Genomic DNA, 20,617 nt, shown 5'->3' on the forward strand with positions numbered 1-20,617 from the left:
CTGCGCTCTCTCTCTCTCCCTCCGCCCCAGTCTGCGCTCTCTCTCTCTCCCTCTGCCCCAGTCTGCGCTCTCTTCCCCCCTGCCCCAGTCTGCGCTCTCTCTCTCTCTCCCTCCGCCCCAGTCTGCGCTCTCTCTCTCTCTCTCAGTCCGCCCCAGTCTGCGCTCTCTCTTCCTCCGCCCCAGTCTGCGCTCTCTCTCTCTCACTCCGCCCCAGTCTGCGCTCTCTCTCTCCGCCCCAGTCTGCTCTCTCTCTCTCCCTCCGCCACAGTCTGCGCTCTCTTTCCGCCCGCCCCAGTCTGCGCTCTCTTCCCCCCCCACTCCAGTCTGCGCTCTCTCTCTCCCTCCGCCCCAGTCTGCGCTCTCTCTCCCTCCGCCCCAGTCTGCGCTCTCTCTCTCTCCGCCCCAGTCTGCGCTCTCTCTCTCTCTCCGCCCCAGTCTGCGCTCTCTCTCTCTCTCCGCCCCAGTCTGCGCTCTCTCTCTCTCCCTCCGCCCCAGTCTGCGCTCTCTCTCTCTCCCTCCGCCCCAGTCTGCGCTCTCTCTCTCTCCCTCCGCCCCAGTCTGTGCTCTCTTCCCCCCCCCCGCCCCAGTTTGCGCTCTCTCTCCCTCCGCCCCAGTCTGCGCTGTCTCTCTCTCTCTCTCTCCCTGCGCCCCAGTCTGCGCTCTCTCTCCCTCCGCCCATCTGCGCTCTCTCTCCCTCCGCCCCAGTCTGCGCTCTCTCTCCCTCCGCCCCAGTCTGCGCTCTCTCTCCGCCCCAGTCTGCGCTCTCTCCCTCCCTTTGGATGGTACTCACCCCTCCCAGCATGCTCCTCACCACCTCCTCCTTGTTAGAGGCCCCCCAGAGCAGGTTGCAGAGTGCGGAGCCCATGTGAGTGCAGTACTCGGCCTGCTGTACTAACTGCTGCTCCAGAGCGCTCTGCTGGGAGACTGCGCCGAGCTTCTCCTGCAGAGAGACAGAGAGAGCGTCAAGAGACAGGGAGAGAGCGCTCTGCTGGGAGACTGCCCCGAGCTTCTCCTGCAGAGAGACAGAGAGAGCGTCAAGAGACAGGGAGAGAGCGCTCTGCTGGGAGACTGCGCCGAGCTTCTCCTGCAGAGAGACAGAGAGAGCGTCAAGAGACAGGGAGAGAGCGCTCTGCTGGGAGACTGCCCCGAGCTTCTCCTGCAGAGAGAGTGAGAGAGAGCGTCAAGAGACAGGGAGAGCGCGCTGTTGCAGGGTACATGCAACTACACACGCAGGTTTCTTGACAAGGCTTATTTATTTAGCCTTAAAAGATATACAGCACACAAAACAAAAATAGCTTTTCATCAGCAAACAAAAAGAAAACTGCCAGGTAATGCCTCAAAGCCTCGATTGCCCACTTTACTGCGAGGCACTCTTTCTCAATCACTGAGTAGTTTTTTTCCCTCAGGAACAATTTCCTACTCAGGAAAAGGATAGGATGTTCAACTCCCTCAAACTGTTGTGACAACACTACCCCTAGCCCTAGTTTCTTGACAAGGCTTATTTATTTAGCCTTAAAAGATATATAGCACACAAAAAACAAAAATAGCTTTTTCTTCAGCAAACAAGAGAAAAGAAAAATGGCTTTTTCTTCAGCAGACAAGAGAAAAGAAAATGGCTTTTTCTTCAGCAGACAAACAAAACAGTTTCTCTTTTGCAGACAGTCTAAAAATAATGCAGTTACCCTTTTCTATGCAGGAGACGGACAGTTCATCATTCATCTACTTTGATAACAGACCTTGTATCAGTAATCTCTTCAGTATCTTACTCCTCTCTCAACAGCAAGCACCATATGTCTACAGCCTGGGTTTTTAACACACCTTGACTAGGCAGCTGGGATCCAACTAATTGTCCTGAGGTTCCCAGCTGAAGTTAACCTAGTCAGTGCTGCACTGCAGACTAGACATAGGTTTTCCAGGCATATAGCTGGTGGCTTTTTTTTACCCTGTCACAGATCAATACTACGCTTATATCTCCAACCCCAGACCACGGCGATACGGATCAATACTACGCTTACCTCTCCAACCCCAGACCACGGCTATACGGATCAATACTACGCTTATATCTCCAACCCCAGACCACGGCTATACGGATCAATACTATGCTTATATCTCCAACCCCAGACCACGGCTATACGGATCAATACTACGCTTACCTCTCCAACCCCAGACCACGGCTATACGGATCAATACTACGCTCACCTCTCCAACCCCAGACCACGGCTATACGGATCAATACTACGCTTACCTCTCCAACCCCAGACCACGGCGATACGGATCAATACTACGCTCACCTCTCCAACCCCAGACCACGGCGATACGGATCAATACTACGCTCACCTCTCCAACCCCAGACCACGGTGATATGGATCAATACTATGCTTATATCTCCAACCCCAGACCACGGCTATACGGATCAATACTACGCTTATCTCTCCAACCCCAGACCACGGCTATACGGATCAATACTACGCTCACCTCTCCAACCCCAGACCACGGCTATACGGATCAATACTACGCTTACCTCTCCAACCCCAGACCACGGCGATACGGATCAATACTACGCTTATATCTCCAACCCCAGACCACGGCTATACGGATCAATACTACGCTCACCTCTCCAACCCCAGACCACGGCTATACGGATCAATACTACGCTTATATCTCCAACCCCAGACCATGGCTATACGGATCAATACTACGCTTATATCTCCAACCCCAGACCACGGCTATACGGATCAATACTACGCTTATATCTCCAACCCCAGACCACGGCTATACGGATCAATACTACGCTTATCTCTCCAACCCCAGACCACGGCGATACGGATCAATACTACGCTTATCTCTCCAACCCCAGACCTTGGCTATACGGATCAATACTATGCTTACCTCTCCAACCCCAGACCACGGCTATACGGATCAATACTACGCTTATATCTCCAACCCCAGACCACGGCGATACGGATCAATACTACGCTCACCTCTCCAACCCCAGACCACGGCGATACGGATCAATACTACGCTTATCTCTCCAACCCCAGACCACGGCGATACGGATCAATACTACGCTCACCTCTCCAACCCCAGATCCTGACAAGTATCTGATAACCCGCTCTCTCCAGCCCAGACCCGGCTACCTTGACAATCCGCCTGCCAGGCTCGCTTCCGCTGCGGTGGGTGCGCGGTTCAATACTTTCCCACCTCAGTTCCGGGGTCCTGTCTTGCTCGTGGGCAGCGCAAGCCTTACACTAAGAGACACGGGGCACTTATTGGATCTCATCCAGAATTTTATTTGGAATCAGCAAGATATATTTTACAGGGAAAAGGGAGACCAAAAAGCGCACCAGCACAAACGGAGCAGGAAGAACCCATATATTTTATATATTTTACAGAAAGATCTTTTAATGTGCCCGGAGCAGGCGGGTTTTATTATATATTGTATAAGACACATTTTAACCCACAATTATTTACATTTTGCAGGGAAATGTTATAAAGCCTGCTGTGGGACAGCAATGGGCACTAAATCTGCTCCCAGCTTTGCTAATTGGTTCATGCGACACTGGGAGGAGCGGTATATATGGAACAATAACCCATTTTTAGAAAATATACTTTTTTATAAGAGATTTATAGATTACCTCATTTTTATCTGGAAAGGGGGAGAGGAACGGCTAAGGGATTTTATTACATTTATTAATACAAACGAAATGAATCTGAAATGTACAGAGAAACACGATGCCCACTCAATAGACTATTTAGATCTTAACCTTTTTTTTAATGAGGAAGCCAAGATCTGTACGAGAACACATTTTAAAACAGTATACGCGAACAGTTATTTACACTCCGAAAGCAACCATCTGAAACAATGGAAATCAAATATTCCTCACGGACAGATTCTCCGCATAAGGAACCGCTCGAAACATGCAGATTTCGCACAACAAGCACTCTTACTACAGAAAAAAATGAAGAGAAGGGATATCGAAAAGAGGAAATAGAACGGCCCCTAATTAGAGTAAGGAATTTTAAGTAGGAATACACTCATAAATAAGAAGAAAGAAAAAGGCGTACCCAACAAAAACTAAATATAAAACAAGCCCTTATTTATCACAAAATATAATAAGTCGGCCCAAACTATTGAGAAAATCATTAACAAACTTTGGTGTATACTGTTAAATGATCAAATCCTGAAGGAGGAACTGGAGGAAAGACCAACGGTCATCTTTAAAAGAGTATTTGTTGGATTGGAGAGGCCTGCAATATATATTACCCCTACCTGTCAGTAATACACCTGTATTATGTGTATATGTGTATATGTATTCTGTAGCCTGGTTCCAGCCCTGCATTACCCCTACCTGTCAGTAATACACCTGTATTATGTGTATATGTGTATATGTATTCTGTAGCCTGGTTCCAGCCCTGCGTTACCCCTACCTGTCAGTAATACACCTGTATTATGTGTATATGTGTATATGTATTCTGTAGCCTGGTTCCAGCCCTGCATTACCCCTACCTGTCAGTAATACACCTGTATTATGTGTATATGTGTATATGTATTCTGTAGCCTGGTTCCAGCCCTGCGTTACCCCTACCTGTCAGTAATACACCTGTATTATGTGTATATGTGTATATGTATTCTGTAGCCTGGTTCCAGCCCTGCATTACCCCTACCTGTCAGTAATACACCTGTATTATGTGTATATGTGTATATGTATTCTGTAGCCTGGTTCCAGCCCTGCATTACCCCTACCTGTCAGTAATACACCTGTATTATGTTATATGTGTATATGTATTCTGTAGCCTGGTTCCAGCCCTGCATTACCCCTACCTGTCAGTAATACACCTGTATTATGTTATATGTGTATATGTATTCTGTAGCCTGGTTCCAGCCCTGCATTACCCCTACCTGTCAGTAATACACCTGCATTATGTGTATATGTGTATATGTATTCTGTAGCCTGGTTCCAGCCCTGCATTACCCCTACCTGTCAGTAATACACCTGTATTATGTTATATGTGTATATGTATTCTGTAGCCTGGTTCCAGCCCTGCATTACCCCTACCTGTCAGTAATACACCTGTATTATGTGTATATGTGTATATGTATTCTGTAGCCTGGTTCCAGCCCTGCATTACCCCTACCTGTCAGTAATACACCTGTATTATGTGTATATGTGTATATGTATTCTGTAGCCTGGTTCCAGCCCTGCATTACCCCTACCTGTCAGTAATACACCTGTATTATGTGTATATGTGTATATGTATTCTGTAGCCTGGTTCCAGCCCTGCATTACCCCTACCTGTCAGTAATACACCTGTATTATGTGTATATGTGTATATGTATTCTGTAGCCTGGTTCCAGCCCTGCATTACCCCTACCTGTCAGTAATACACCTGTATTATGTTATATGTGTATATGTATTCTGTAGCCTGGTTCCAGCCCTGCGTTACCCCTACCTGTCAGTAATACACCTGTATTATGTGTATATGTGTATATGTATTCTGTAGCCTGGTTCCAGCCCTGCATTACCCCTACCTGTCAGTAATACACCTGTATTATGTGTATATGTGTATATGTATTATGTAGCCTGGTTCCAGCCCTGCATTAACCCTACCTGTCAGTAATACACCTGTATTATGTTATATGTGTATATGTATTCTGTAGCCTGGTTCCAGCCCTGCATTACCCCTACCTGTCAGTAATACACCTGTATTATGTGTATATGTGTATATGTGTATATGTATTATGTAGCCTGGTTCCAGCCCTGCATTACCCCTACCTGTCAGTAATACACCTGTATTATGTGTATATGTGTATATGTATTCTGTAGCCTGGTTCCAGCCCTGCATTACCCCTACCTGTCAGTAATACACCTATATTATGTGTATATGTGTATATGTATTCTGTAACCTGATCCCAGCCCTGCAATACCCCTACCTGTCAGTAATACACCTGTATTATGTTATATGTGTATATGTATTCTGTAGCCTGGTTCCAGCCCTGCATTACCCCTACCCGTCAGTAATACACCTGTATTATGTTATATGTGTATATGTATTCTGTAGCCTGGTTCCAGCCCTGCGTTACCCCTACCTGTCAGTAATACACCTGTATTATGTGTATATGTGTATATGTATTCTGTAGCCTGGTTCCAGCCCTGCGTTACCCCTACCTGTCAGTAATACACCTGTATTATGTTATATGTGTATATGTATTCTGTAGCCTGGTTCCAGCCCTGCATTACCCCTACCTGTCAGTAATACACCTGCATTATGTGTATATGTGTATATGTATTCTGTAGCCTGGTTCCAGCCCTGGATTACCCCTACCTGTCAGTAATACACCTGTATTATGTGTATATGTGTATATGTATTATGTAGCCTGGTTCCAGCCCTGCATTACCCCTACCTGTCAGTAATACACCTGTATTATGTGTATATGTGTATATGTATTCTGTAACCTGATCCCAGCCCTGCAATACCCCTACCTGTCAGTAATACACCTGTATTATGTTATATGTGTATATGTATTCTGTAGCCTGGTTCCAGCCCTGCATTACCCCTACCCGTCAGTAATACACCTGTATTATGTTATATGTGTATATGTATTCTGTAGCCTGGTTCCAGCCCTGCGTTACCCCTACCTGTCAGTAATACACCTGTATTATGTGTATATGTGTATATGTATTCTGTAGCCTGGTTCCAGCCCTGCGTTACCCCTACCTGTCAGTAATACACCTGTATTATGTTATATGTGTATATGTATTCTGTAGCCTGGTTCCAGCCCTGCATTACCCCTACCTGTCAGTAATACACCTGCATTATGTGTATATGTGTATATGTATTCTGTAGCCTGGTTCCAGCCCTGCATTACCCCTACCTGTCAGTAATACACCTGTATTATGTGTATATGTGTATATGTATTATGTAGCCTGGTTCCAGCCCTGCATTACCCCTACCTGTCAGTAATACACCTGTATTATGTTATATGTGTATATGTATTATGTAGCCTGGTTCCAGCCCTGCGTTACCCCTACCTGTCAGTAATACACCTGTTTTATGTTATATGTGTATATGTATTTTGTAGCCTGGTTCCAGCCCTGCATTACCCCTACCTGTCAGTAATACACCTGTATTATGTTATGTGTATATGTATTCTGTAGCCTGGTTCCAGCCCTGCATTACCCCTACCTGTCAGTAATACACCTGTATTATGTGTATATGTGTATATGTATATGTATTATGTAGCCTGGTTCCAGCCCTGCATTACCCCTACCTGTCAGTAATACACCTGTATTATGTGTATATGTGTATATGTATTCTGTAGCTTGGTTCCAGCCCTGCATTACCCCTACCTGTCAGTAATACACCTGTATTATGTTATATGTGTATATGTATTCTGTAGCCTGGTTCCAGCCCTGCGTTACCCCTACCTGTCAGTAATACAGTACACCTGTATTATGTGTATATGTGTATATGTATTCTGTAGCCTGGTTCCAGCCCTGCGTTACCCCTACCTGTCAGTAATACACCTGTATTATGTTATATGTGTATATGTATTCTGTAGCCTGGTTCCAGCCCTGCATTACCCCTACCTGTCAGTAATACACCTGCATTATGTGTATATGTGTATATGTATTATGTAGCCTGGTTCCAGCCCTGCATTACCCCTACCTGTCAGTAATACACCTGTATTATGTGTATATGTGTATATGTATTCTGTAGCCTGGTTCCAGCCCTGCATTACCCCTACCTGTCAGTAATACACCTGTATTATGTGTATATGTATTATGTAGCCTGGTTCCAGCCCTGCATTACCCCTACCTGTCAGTAATACACCTGTATTATGTGTATATGTGTATATGTATTATGTAGCCTGGTTCCAGCCCTGCATTACCCCTACCTGTCAGTAATACACCTGTATTATGTTATATGTGTATATGTATTTTGTAGCCTGGTTCCAGCCCTGCATTACCCCTACCTGTTAGTAATACACCTGTATTATGTTATATGTGTATATGTATTCTGTAGCCTGGTTCCAGTCCTGCATTACCCCTACCTGTCAGTAATACACCTGTATTATGTGTATATGTGTATATGTATTCTGTAGCCTGGTTCCAGCCCTGCATTACCCCTACCTGTCAGTAATACACCTGTATTATGTGTATATGTGTATATGTATTATGTAGCCTGGTTCCAGCCCTGCATTACCCCTACCTGTCAGTAATACACCTGTATTATGTGTATATGTGTATATGTATTCTGTAACCTGATCCCAGCCCTACAATACCCCTACCTGTCAGTAATACACCTGTATTATGTTATGTGTATATGTATTCTGTAGCCTGGTTCCAGCCCTGCGTTACCCCTACCTGTCAGTAATACACCTGTATTATGTGTATATGTGTATATGTATTCTGTAGCCTGGTTCCAGTCCTGCGTTACCCCTACCTGTCAGTAATACACCTGTATTATGTGTATATGTGTATATGTGTATATGTATTCTGTAGCCTGGTTCCAGTCCTGCGTTACCCCTACCTGTCAGTAATACACGTGTATTATGTGTATATGTGTATATGTATTCTGTAGCCTGGTTCCAGCCCTGCATTACCCCTACCTGTCAGTAATACACCTGTATTATGTTATATGTGTATATGTATTCTGTAGCCTGGTTCCAGCCCTGCGTTACCCCTACCTGTTAGTAATACACCTGTATTATGTGTATATGTATTCTGTAGCCTGGTTCCAGCCCTGCATTACCCCTACCTGTCAGTAATACACCTGTATTATGTTATATGTGTATATGTATTCTGTAGCCTGGTTCCAGCCCTGCATTACCCCTACCTGTCAGTAATACACCTGTATTATGTGTATATGTGTATATGTATTCTGTAGCCTGGTTCCAGCCCTGCATTACCCCTACCTGTCAGTAATACACCTGTATTATGTGTATATGTGTATATGTATTCTGTAGCCTGGTTCCAGCCCTGCGTTACCCCTACCTGTCAGTAATACACCTGTATTATGTGTATATGTTATATGTATTCTGTAGCCTGGTTCCAGCCCTGCATTACCCCTACCTGTCAGTAATACACCTGTATTATGTTATATGTATTCTGTAGCCTGGTTCCAGCCCTGCATTACCCCTACCTGTCAGTAATACACCTGTATTATGTTATATGTATTCTGTAGCCTGGTTCCAGCCCTGCATTACCCCTACCTGTCAGTAATACACCTGTATTATGTGTATATGTGTATATGTATTCTGTAGCCTGGTTCCAGCCCTGCATTACCCCTACCTGTCAGTAATACACCTGTATTATGTGTATATGTGTATATGTATTATGTAGCCTGGTTCCAGCCCTGCATTACCCCTACCTGTCAGTAATACACCTGTATTATGTGTATATGTGTATATGTATTCTGTAACCTGATCCCAGCCCTACAATACCCCTACCTGTCAGTAATACACCTGTATTATGTTATGTGTATATGTATTCTGTAGCCTGGTTCCAGCCCTGCGTTACCCCTACCTGTCAGTAATACACCTGTATTATGTGTATATGTGTATATGTATTCTGTAGCCTGGTTCCAGTCCTGCGTTACCCCTACCTGTCAGTAATACACCTGTATTATGTGTATATGTGTATATGTGTATATGTATTCTGTAGCCTGGTTCCAGTCCTGCGTTACCCCTACCTGTCAGTAATACACGTGTATTATGTGTATATGTGTATATGTATTCTGTAGCCTGGTTCCAGCCCTGCATTACCCCTACCTGTCAGTAATACACCTGTATTATGTTATATGTGTATATGTATTCTGTAGCCTGGTTCCAGCCCTGCGTTACCCCTACCTGTTAGTAATACACCTGTATTATGTGTATATGTATTCTGTAGCCTGGTTCCAGCCCTGCATTACCCCTACCTGTCAGTAATACACCTGTATTATGTTATATGTGTATATGTATTCTGTAGCCTGGTTCCAGCCCTGCATTACCCCTACCTGTCAGTAATACACCTGTATTATGTGTATATGTGTATATGTATTCTGTAGCCTGGTTCCAGCCCTGCATTACCCCTACCTGTCAGTAATACACCTGTATTATGTGTATATGTGTATATGTATTCTGTAGCCTGGTTCCAGCCCTGCGTTACCCCTACCTGTCAGTAATACACCTGTATTATGTGTATATGTTATATGTATTCTGTAGCCTGGTTCCAGCCCTGCATTACCCCTACCTGTCAGTAATACACCTGTATTATGTGTATATGTATTCTGTAGCCTGGTTCCAGCCCTGCATTACCCCTACCTGTCAGTAATACACCTGTATTATGTTATATGTATTCTGTAGCCTGGTTCCAGCCCTGCATTACCCCTACCTGTCAGTAATACACCTGTATTATGTGTATATGTGTATATGTATTCTGTAGCCTGGTTCCAGCCCTGCATTACCCCTACCTGTCAGTAATACACCTGTATTATGTGTATATGTGTATATGTATTCTGTAGCCTGGTTCCAGCCCTGCATTACCCCTACCTGTCAGTAATACACCTGTATTATGTGTATATGTGTATATGTATTCTGTAACCTGGTTCCAGCCCTGCATTACCCCTACCTGTCAGTAATACACCTGTATTATGTGTATATGTATTCTGTAGCCTGGTTCCAGCCCTGCATTACCCCTACCTGTCAGTAATACACCTGTATTATGTGTATATGTGTATATGTATTCTGTAGCCTGGTTCCAGCCCTGCGTTACCCCTACCTGTCAGTAATACACCTGTATTATGTTATATGTATTCTGTAGCCTGGTTCCAGCCCTGCATTACCCCTACCTGTCAGTAATACACCTGTATTATGTGTATATGTGTATATGTATTCTGTAGCCTGGTTCCAGCCCTGCATTACCCCTACCTGTCAGTAATACACCTGTATTATGTTATATGTGTATATGTATTCTGTAGCCTGGTTCCAGCCCTGCATTACCCCTACCTGTCAGTAATACACCTGTATTATGTGTATATGTATTCTGTAGCCTGGTTCCAGCCCTGCATTACCCCTACCTGTCAGTAATACACCTGTATTATGTTATGTGTATATGTATTCTGTAGCCTGGTTCCAGCCCTGCGTTACCCCTACCTGTCAGTAATACACCTGTATTATGTGTATATGTGTATATGTATTCTGTAGCCTGGTTCCAGCCCTGCGTTACCCCTACCTGTCAGTAATACACCTGTATTATGTGTATATGTGTATATGTATTCTGTAGCCTGGTTCCAGCCCTGCATTACCCCTACCTGTCAGTAATACACCTGTATTATGTGTATTATGTTATATGTATTCTGTAGCCTGGTTCCAGCCCTGCAATACCCCTACCTGTCAGTAATACACCTGTATTATGTGTATATATATTCTGTAGCCTGGTTCCAGCACTCCAGGGCTTCATTTTGTTTTCGGATGGATTGTTGTAAAATGGGCTGTGATCTTCCCAAGTAACTGTTTGTTGTTGCACTTCCCCCCACCAATCAGGGGCTGGATGCTGTGTGTCCTCCCTGTGATTAGCTCAGGATGTAGTGTCCCCCCCTGTGATTAGCTCAGAATGTAGTGTGTCCCCCTGTGATTAGCTCAAGATGCTGTGTCCCCCCTGTGATTAGCTCAGAATGTAGTGTCCCCCCCTAAGATTAGCTCAGGATGTAGTGTCCCCCCCCTGAGATTAGCTCAGGAAGTAGTGTCCCCCCCTAAGATTAGCTTAGGATGTAGTGTCCCCCCCTGTGATTAGCTCAAGATGCTGTGTCCTCCCTGTGATTAGCTCAGGATGTAGTGTCCCCCCCTGTGATTAGCTCAGGATGTAGTGTGTCCCCCTGTGATTAGCTCAAGATGCTGTGTCCCCCCTGTGATTAGCTCAGAATGTAGTGTCCCCCCCTAAGATTAGCTCAGGATGTAGTGTCCCCCCCCTGAGATTAGCTCAGGAAGTAGTGTCCCCCCCTAAGATTAGCTTAGGATGTAGTGTCCCCCCCTGTGATTAGCTAAGGATGTAGTGTTCCCCCCCCTGTGATTAGCTCAAGATGCTGTGTCCCCCCCTGTGATTAGCTAAGGATGTAGTGTGTCCCCCCTGTGATTAGCTCAGGATGTAGTGTCTCCCCCTGAAATTAGCTCAGGATGTAGTGTCCCCCCCCTGAGATTAGCTAAGGAAGTAGTGTCCCCCCCTAAGATTAGTTTAGGATGTAGTGTCCCCCCCTGTGATTAGCTAAGGATGTAGTGTCCCCCCCTGTGATTAGCTCAAGATGCTGTGTCCCCCCCTGTGATTAGCTAAGGATGTAGTGTGTCCCCCTGTGATTAGCTCAGGATGTAGTGTGTCCCCCTGAGATTAGCTCAGGATGTAGTGTCCCCCCCCTGTGATTAGCTCAGGATGTAGTGTCCCCCCCCTGAGATTAGCTCAGGATGTAGTGCCCCCCCCCTGAGATTAGCTCAGAATGTAGTGTCCCCCCCCTGTGATTAGCTCAGGATGTAGTGTCCCTCCCTGTGATTAGCTCAGGATGTAGTGTCCCCCCCCCTGTGATTAGCTCAGGATGTACTGTCCCCCCCTAAGATTAGCTCAGGATGTAGTGTCCCCCCCTAAGATTAGCTTAGGATGTAGTGTCCCCCTGTGATTAGCTCAAGATGCTGTGTCCCCCCCTGTGATTAGCTCAGGATGCAGTGTCCCCCCCTGTGATTAGCTCAGGATGCAGTGTCCCCCCCCCTGTGATTAGCTCAGGATGCAGTGTCCCCCCCCCTCTGATTAGCTCAGGATGCAGTGTCCCCCTGTGATTAGCTCAGGATGCAGTGTCTCCCCCTGTGATTAGCTCAGGATGCAGTGTCCCCCCCTGTGATTAGCTAAGGATACTGTGTGTGTCCCCCTGTGATTAGCTCAGGATGCAGTGTCCCCCCCTGTGTCTCTCACCTCCTTCTCCCGCACACAGTCTGAGAGCGCCACCTCCAGACGAGACCTGAAATGCTCACTTTCCATCCGCAGCTGCTCCAGTTCCTGTTCCTTCTGCTCCAAGGCTGGGGACACAGGACCCCAAAATCACACCCGGGACCCCAAGTAACACCCAGGGACCTCAAAATCACACCCGGGGACCCCAAAATCACACCGGGGACCCCAAAATCTCACCGGGAGATCCCAAATCTCACCCAGGGACCCCAAATCTCACCGGGAGATCCCAAATCACACCTAGGGACACCAAAATCACACCCAGGGACCCCAACATCACACAGGGGACCCCAAAACCACACCCAGGGATCCCAAAACCACACAGGGGACCCCAAAACCACACAGAGTACCCCAAACTACACCGGGGACACCAAAACTACACCGGGGACACCAAATAACACCCATGGATCCCAAAACCACACACGGGACCCCAAATCAAACCCAGGGACCCCAAATCTCACCAGGAGGCCCCAAATCACACCCAGGGACACCAAAACCATACCGGGGTCCCCAAATCTCATCGGGAGACCCCAAATAACACTCATGGACTCCCAAAATCACACCCGGGGACGGGGGGATGTGACACGGGACGGGGGGATGTGACACGGGACGGGGGGATGTGACACGGAACGGGGGGGATGTGACACGGGACGGGGGGATGTGACACGGGACGGGGGGGTGTGACACGGGACGGGGGGATGTGACACGGGACGGGGGGGATGTGACACGGGACGGGGGGATGTGACACGGGACAGGGGGGTGTGACACGGGATGGGGGCATGTTACAGGTGACAGGGGGATTGGACACGTGACGGGGGGATGTGACACGGGACGGGGGGATGTGACACGGGACGGGGGGATGTGACACGGAACGGGGGGGATGTGACACGGGACGGGGGGATGTGACACGGGACGGGGGGGTGTGACACGGGACGGGGGGATGTGACACGGGACGGGGGGGATGTGACACGGGACGGGGGGATGTGACACGGGACAGGGGGGTGTGACACGGGATGGGGGCATGTTACAGGTGACAGGGGGATTGGACACGTGACGGGGGGATGTGACACGGGACGGGGGGTGGGACACGAGACGGGGGGATGGGACACGGGGGATGGAACACGTGACGGGGGAGATGTGAAGTGGGGACGGGACATGAGATGGGGGGATGGGACACGAGACGGGGGGGATGTGACACGGGACGGGGGATGGGACACGGGGGGATGGAACACGTGACGGGGGGATGGGACACGAGACGGGGGGATGGGACACGTGACGGGGGGATGGGACACGTGACGGGGGGATGTGATACGGGACGGGGGGATGTGATACGTGACGGGGGGGATGTGAAGGGGGGACGGGACATGAGATGGGGGGATGGGACACGAGACGGGGGGGATGTGACACGGGACGGGGATGGGACACGGGGGGATGGAACACGTGACGGGGGGATGGGACACGAGACGGGGGGATGGGACACGTGACGGGGGGATGGGACACGTGACGGGGGGATGTGATACGGGACGGGGGGATGTGATACGTGACGGGGGAAATGTGAAGGGGGGACGGGACATGAGATGGGGGGATGGGACACGAGACGTGGGGATGGAACACGTGACGGGTGATGGGACACGAGACGGGTGATGGGACACGGGACGGGGGGTGGGACACGAGACAGGGGGGTGGGACACGAGACGGGGGGATGGGACACGAGACGGGGAATGGGACACGAGACGGGGGGACGGGACACGAGATGGGGAATGGGACACGAGACGGGGGATGGGACACAAGACGGGGGATGGGACACGAGACGGGGGAGATGTGAAGGGGGGACGGGACACGAGATGGGGGGATGACATGGGGGGTGGGACACGAGATGGGGGAATGTGATGGGGGGTTGGGACACGAGATGGGGGGATGTTATACAGGGGGATGGGACACGAGACGGGGGATGGGACACGAGACGGGGGATGGAACACGTGACGGGGGATGGGACACGTGATGGGGGGATGTGATACGTGACTGGGGGGATGTGATACATGACGGGGGGATGTGATACGTGACGAGGGGGATGTGATACGTGACGAGGGGGATGTGATACGTGACGGGGGGATGTGATACGTGACGAGGGGGATGTGATACGTGACGGGGGGGATGAAACACGTGACGGGGGATGGAACACGTGACGGGGGATGGGACACGTGACTGGGGGGATGTGATACGTGACGGGGGGATGTGATACGTGACGGGGGAAATGTGAAGGGGGGACGGGACATGAGATGGGGGGATGGGACACGAGACGTGGGGATGGGACACGTGACGGGGGGATGGAACACGTGACGGGTGATGGGACACGAGACGGGTGATGGGACACGGGACGGGGGGGTGGGACACAAGACAGGGGGGTGGGACACGAGACGGGGGGATGGGACACGAGACGGGGAATGGGACACGAGACGGGGGGACGGGACACGAGACGGGGAATGGGACACGAGACGGGGGGACGGGACACGAGACGGGGGATGGGACACGAGACGGGGGATGGGACACGAGACGGGGGATGGGACACGAGACGGGGGAGATGTGAAGGGGGGACGGGACACGAGATGGGGGGATGACATGGGGGATGGGACACGAGATGGGGGAATGTGATGGGGGGTTGGGACACGAGATGGGGGGATGTTATACAGGGGGATGGGACACGAGACGGGGGATGGGACACGAGACGGGGGATGGAACACGTGACGGGGGATGGGACACGTGATGGGGGGATGTGATACGTGACTGGGGGGATGTGATACGTGACGGGGGGATGTGATACGTGACGAGGGGGATGTGATACGTGACGAGGGGGATGTGATACGTGACGGGGGGGATGTGATACGTGACGAGGGGGATGTGATACGTGACGGGGGGGATGAAACACGTGACGGGGGATGGAACACGTGACGGGGGATGGGACACGTGACTGGGGGGATGTGATACGTGACGGGGGGATGTGATACGTGACGAGGGGGATGTGATACGTGACGAGGGGGATGTGATACGTGACGGGGGGGATGAAACACGTGACGGGGGGATGGGACACGAGACGGGGGAGATGTGATGGGGGATGGGACATGAGATGGGGGGATGACACAGGGGGATGGGACACGAGACGGGGGATGGAACACGTGACGGGGGGGGATGTGATACGTGACGGGGGGGATGTGATACGTGACGGGGGGATGAAACACGTGATGGGGGATGGGACACGTGACGGAGGGATGAGATACGTGACGGGGGATGGGACACGTGACGGGGGATGGGACACGTGACGGGGGGATGGGACACATGACGGAGGGATGTGATACGTGACGGGGATGGGACACGTGACGGGGGATGGGACACGTGACGGGGGGATGGGACACGTGACGGGGGGATGGGACACGTGACGGGGGGATGGGACACGAGACGGGGTGGGACTCGAGATGGGGGTATGTGACACAGGGGGTGGGACATGAGACGGGGGGACGTGTCACCGCTCTCGGCCTGCTCCAGCCGCTGCATGTTTTCCACAAGCTCCGCGCTGAGGATCCGTGGCAGGAAATCTCTCATCTGCATCACTTCCGTGGTCAAACGCTCCAAGTCCCGCCTCCTGATACGGATAAACCCCGCCCCCGAGGAGCCAGACATCTGAGAACAGCAGCCAATCACAGAGCAGCACCAGAGAGAAGCCAATCACAGAGCAGCACCTAAGAGAGAGCAGCCAATCATAGACCAGCACCTGAGAGAGAGAACAGCCAATCACAGAGCAGCACCTAAGAGAGAGCAGCCAATCATAGACCAGCACCTAAGAGAGAGCAGCCAATCACAGAGAAGCACCTGAGAGAGAGCAGCCAATCACAGAGCAGCACCGTAGAGCAGCCAATCATAGAGCAGCACCTAAGAGAGAGCAGCCAATCACAGAGAAGCACCTGAGAGAGAAAAGCCAATCATAGATCAGCACCTAAGAGAGCAGCCAACCACAGAGAGAGAGCAGACAATCACAGAGAGAGAGAGCAGACAATCACAGAGAGAGAGAGAGAGAGCAGACAATCACAGAGGAGCGCCAGAGAGCAACCAATCACAGAACAGCACCTAAGAGAGAGAACAGCCAATCATAGAGCATCACCTGAGAGCAGACAATCACAGAACAGCACCTGAGAGCAACCAATCATAGAGCAGCACCTAAGAGAGAGCAGCCAATCATAGACCAGCACATGAGAGAGAGCAGCCACTCACAGAGCAGCACCTGAGAGAGCAGCCAATCATAAAGCAGCGCCAGAGAGCAAGAAGGGCAGCCAATCACAGACCAGCGCCAGAGAGAGAGAGAGCAGCCAATCACAGACCAGCACCAGACCTTGAAAGCAGCCAATCACAGAGCAGCGCCAGAGAGAGAGAGAGCAACCAATCACAGAGCAGCACTTGAGAGAGGGGTAGCCAATCACAGAGCAGCACCTGAGAGAGAGAGGGGCAGCCAATCACAGAGCAGAACCTGTGAGAGAGAGGCGTAGCCAATCACAGAGCAGCACCAGAGAGAGAGCAGCCAATCACAGAGCGTTATGTTGGCTGTGCAGTCCCTTCCCTCCTGCTTTTTTTCTTTCTCTAAACTTTATTGAACAGAAACAAAATACATTCCCAGTCAGCAAAGAATAAACCTATTCTAATATATCCTGTTCTGTATTCTATTCTGTATCCTATTCTATTCTATATCCTATTCTATATCCTATTCCCTATCCTATTCTATATCCTATTCTATATCCTATTCTATATCCTATTCTATATCCTATTCTATTCTATATCCTATTCTATATCCTATTCCCTATCCTATTCTATATCCTATTCTATTCTGTATCCTATTCTATTCTATATCCTATTATATATCCTATTCTATATCCTATTCTATATCCTATTCTATTCTGTATCCTATTCTATTCTGTATCCTATTCTATATCCTATTCTATATCCTATTCTGTATCCTATTCTATATCCTATTCTGTATCCTATTCTGTATCCTATTCTATTCTGTATCCTATTCTATTCTGTATCCTATTCTATTCTATATCCTATTCTATTCTGTATCCTATTCTATTCTGTATCCTATTCTATTCTGTATCCTATTCTATATCCTATTCTATATCCTATTCTGTATCCTATTCTATTCTGTATCCTATTCTATTCTGTATCCTATTCTATTCTATATCCTATTCTATATCCTATTCTATTCTATATCCTATTCTGTATCCTATTCTATTCTGTATCCTATTCTATTCTATATCCTATTCTATATCCTATTCTGTTCTATATCCTATTCTATTCTGTATCCTATTCTATTCTATATCCCATTCTGTATCCTATTCTATTCTGTATCCTATTCTATTCTATATCCTATTCTATATCCTATTCTGTTCTATATCCTATTCTATATCATATTCTATTCTATATCCTATTCTATATCCTATTCTATTCTGTATCCTATTCTATATCCTATTCTATTCTGTATCCTATTCTGTATTCTATTCTATATCCTATTCTGTATCATATTCTATATCCTATTCTATATCCTATTCTATTCTATATCCTATTCTGTATCCTATTCTATATCCTATTCTATATCCTATTCTATATCCTATCCTGTTCTGTATCCTATTCTATTCTATATCCTATTCTATATCCTATCCTATTCTATATCCTATTCTATTATATATCCTATTATATATCCTATTCTATTCTATATCCTGTTCTGTATTCAATTCTGTATCCTATTCTGTATCCTATTCTATTCTATATCCTATTCTGTATCCTATTCTATATCCTATTCTATATCCTATTCTATTCTATATCCTATTCTGTATCCTATTCTGTATCCTATTCTATTCTATATCCTATTCTATATCCTATTCTATTCTATATCCTATTCTGTATCCTATTCTATATCCTATTCTATATCCTATTCTGTTCTGTATCCTATTCTATTCTATATCCTATTATATATCCTATTCTATTCTATATCCTGTTCTGTATCCTATTCTATTCTATATTCTATTCTATATCATATTCTATTCTATATTCTATTCTATATCCTGTTCTGTATCCTATTCTATATCCTATTCTGTATCCTATTCTATATCCTATTCTGTATCCTATTCTACTGTATATTCTATTCTATATCATATTCTATATCCTATTCTATATTCTACTAGCTGAGAGACCCGGCGTTGCCCGTGAGTTAAATTTCCCGCTAGGAGGAGGGGGAGAGCGGACGGGAGGGCGGACGGGAGAGCGGACGGGGGGGGGGGGGGTAGAGCGGAGGGGAGGGGGAGAGCGGAGGGGGGGGAGAGCGGAGGGGAGGAGGGGGGAGAGCGGAGGGGAGGAGGGGGGGGAGAGCGGAGGGGAGGAGGGGGGGTAGAGCGGAGGGGAGGAGGGGGGGGGGAGAGCGGAGGGGAGGAAGAGGGGGGGAGAGCAGACAGGAGGAGGAGGGGGGGGGAGCAGACGGGAGGAGGAGGGGGGGAGAGCAGACGGGAGGAGGAGGGGGGGGAGAGCAGACGGGAGGAGGAGGGGGGGAGAGCAGACGGGAGGAGGGGGGGGGAGAGCAGACGGGAGGAGGAGGGGGGGAGAGCAGACGGGAGGAGGAGGGGGGGAGAGCAGACGGGAGGAGATGGGGGGGAGGAGGGAGGAGGGGGGGAGAGCGGAAGGGGGAGGGGGGGAGAGCGGAGGGGGGGGGGAGAGCGGAGGGGAGAGCAGACGGGAGGAGGAGGGGGGGAGAGCAGACGGGAGGAGGAGGGGGGGGAGAGCAGGCGGGAGGAGGAGGGGGGGGAGGAGGAGTGGGGGAGGGGGAGGGGGGGAGAGCGGAGGGGGGGAAGAGCGGAGGGGGGAGAGCAGAGGGGAGGAGGGGGGGAGAGCGGAGGGGGGGGGAGAGCGGAGGGGAGGAGGAGGGGGGGGAGAGCGGAGGGGAGGAGGGGGGGGAGAGCGGAGGGGAGGAGGAGGGGGGGAGAGCGGAGGAGAGCGGAGGGGAGGAGGGGGGGAGAGCGGAGGGGAGGAGGGGGGGGAGAGCAGACGGGAGGAGGAGGGGGGGGGGGAGAGCGGACGGGAGGAGGAGGGGGGGGGGAGAGCGGACGGGAGGAGGAGGGGGGGGAGAGCGGACGGGAGGAGGAGGGGGGGGAGAGCGGACGGGAGGAGGGGGGGAGAGCGGACGGGAGGAGGAGGGGGGGAGTGCGGACGGGAGGAGGAGGGGGGGGAGCGGACGGGAGGAGGAGGGGGGGGAGCGGACGGGAGGAAGAGGGGGGGGAGCGGACGGGAGGAGGAGGGGGGGAGCAGACGGGAGGAGGAGGGGGGGAGAGCGGACGGGAGGAGGAGGTGGGGGGAGAGCGGACGGGAGGAGGAGGGGGGGAGAGCGGACGGGAGGAGGAGGGGGGGGGGGAGAGCGGACGGGAGGAGGAGGGGGGGGGAGAGTGGACAGGAGGGGGGTGGGTTGGTTAAAATTTCCGGGTCTCTCCACTCCCCCTGTATGTTTCTCCGCTCCCCCCTCTCTCTCCCCTCCCTCTCCCCTCCTGCCCCCCCCATGTGACACAGACACACAGTGACACACACACACAGTGACACACACAGTGAGAGACACACACACA

General features: G+C 49.6%; 1 protein-coding gene across 3 annotated transcripts in view; it reads right to left on the reverse strand.

Annotated features, from left to right (window-relative positions):
* The window catches only part of HSF2BP (heat shock transcription factor 2 binding protein), a 95,195-nt gene extending 77,711 nt beyond the window's left edge, over positions 1-17,484 (reverse strand). Inside the window, exons 1-4 of one of the 3 annotated variants that reach the window (XM_075580593.1) lie at positions 17,451-17,484; positions 16,493-16,705; positions 12,939-13,042; positions 791-940 (exon numbers count right to left, since the gene is read on the reverse strand). In XM_075580593.1, the coding sequence (XP_075436708.1) occupies positions 791-940; positions 12,939-13,042; positions 16,493-16,646 (408 nt within the window). In that variant the 5' untranslated portion in view covers positions 16,647-16,705; positions 17,451-17,484. Of the gene's footprint in view, positions 1-790; positions 941-12,938; positions 13,043-16,492; positions 16,706-17,234; positions 17,296-17,352; positions 17,417-17,450 lie in introns of those variants that run through there. The other 2 variants (XM_075580595.1, XM_075580594.1) reach the window with 2 other exon arrangements.
* Between the last annotated feature and the right edge of the window lie 3,133 nt (positions 17,485-20,617).

Source organism: Ascaphus truei, assembly GCF_040206685.1.
Source record: "Ascaphus truei isolate aAscTru1 chromosome 3 unlocalized genomic scaffold, aAscTru1.hap1 SUPER_3_unloc_8, whole genome shotgun sequence".
Taxonomy (NCBI): Eukaryota; Metazoa; Chordata; class Amphibia; order Anura; family Ascaphidae; genus Ascaphus; species Ascaphus truei.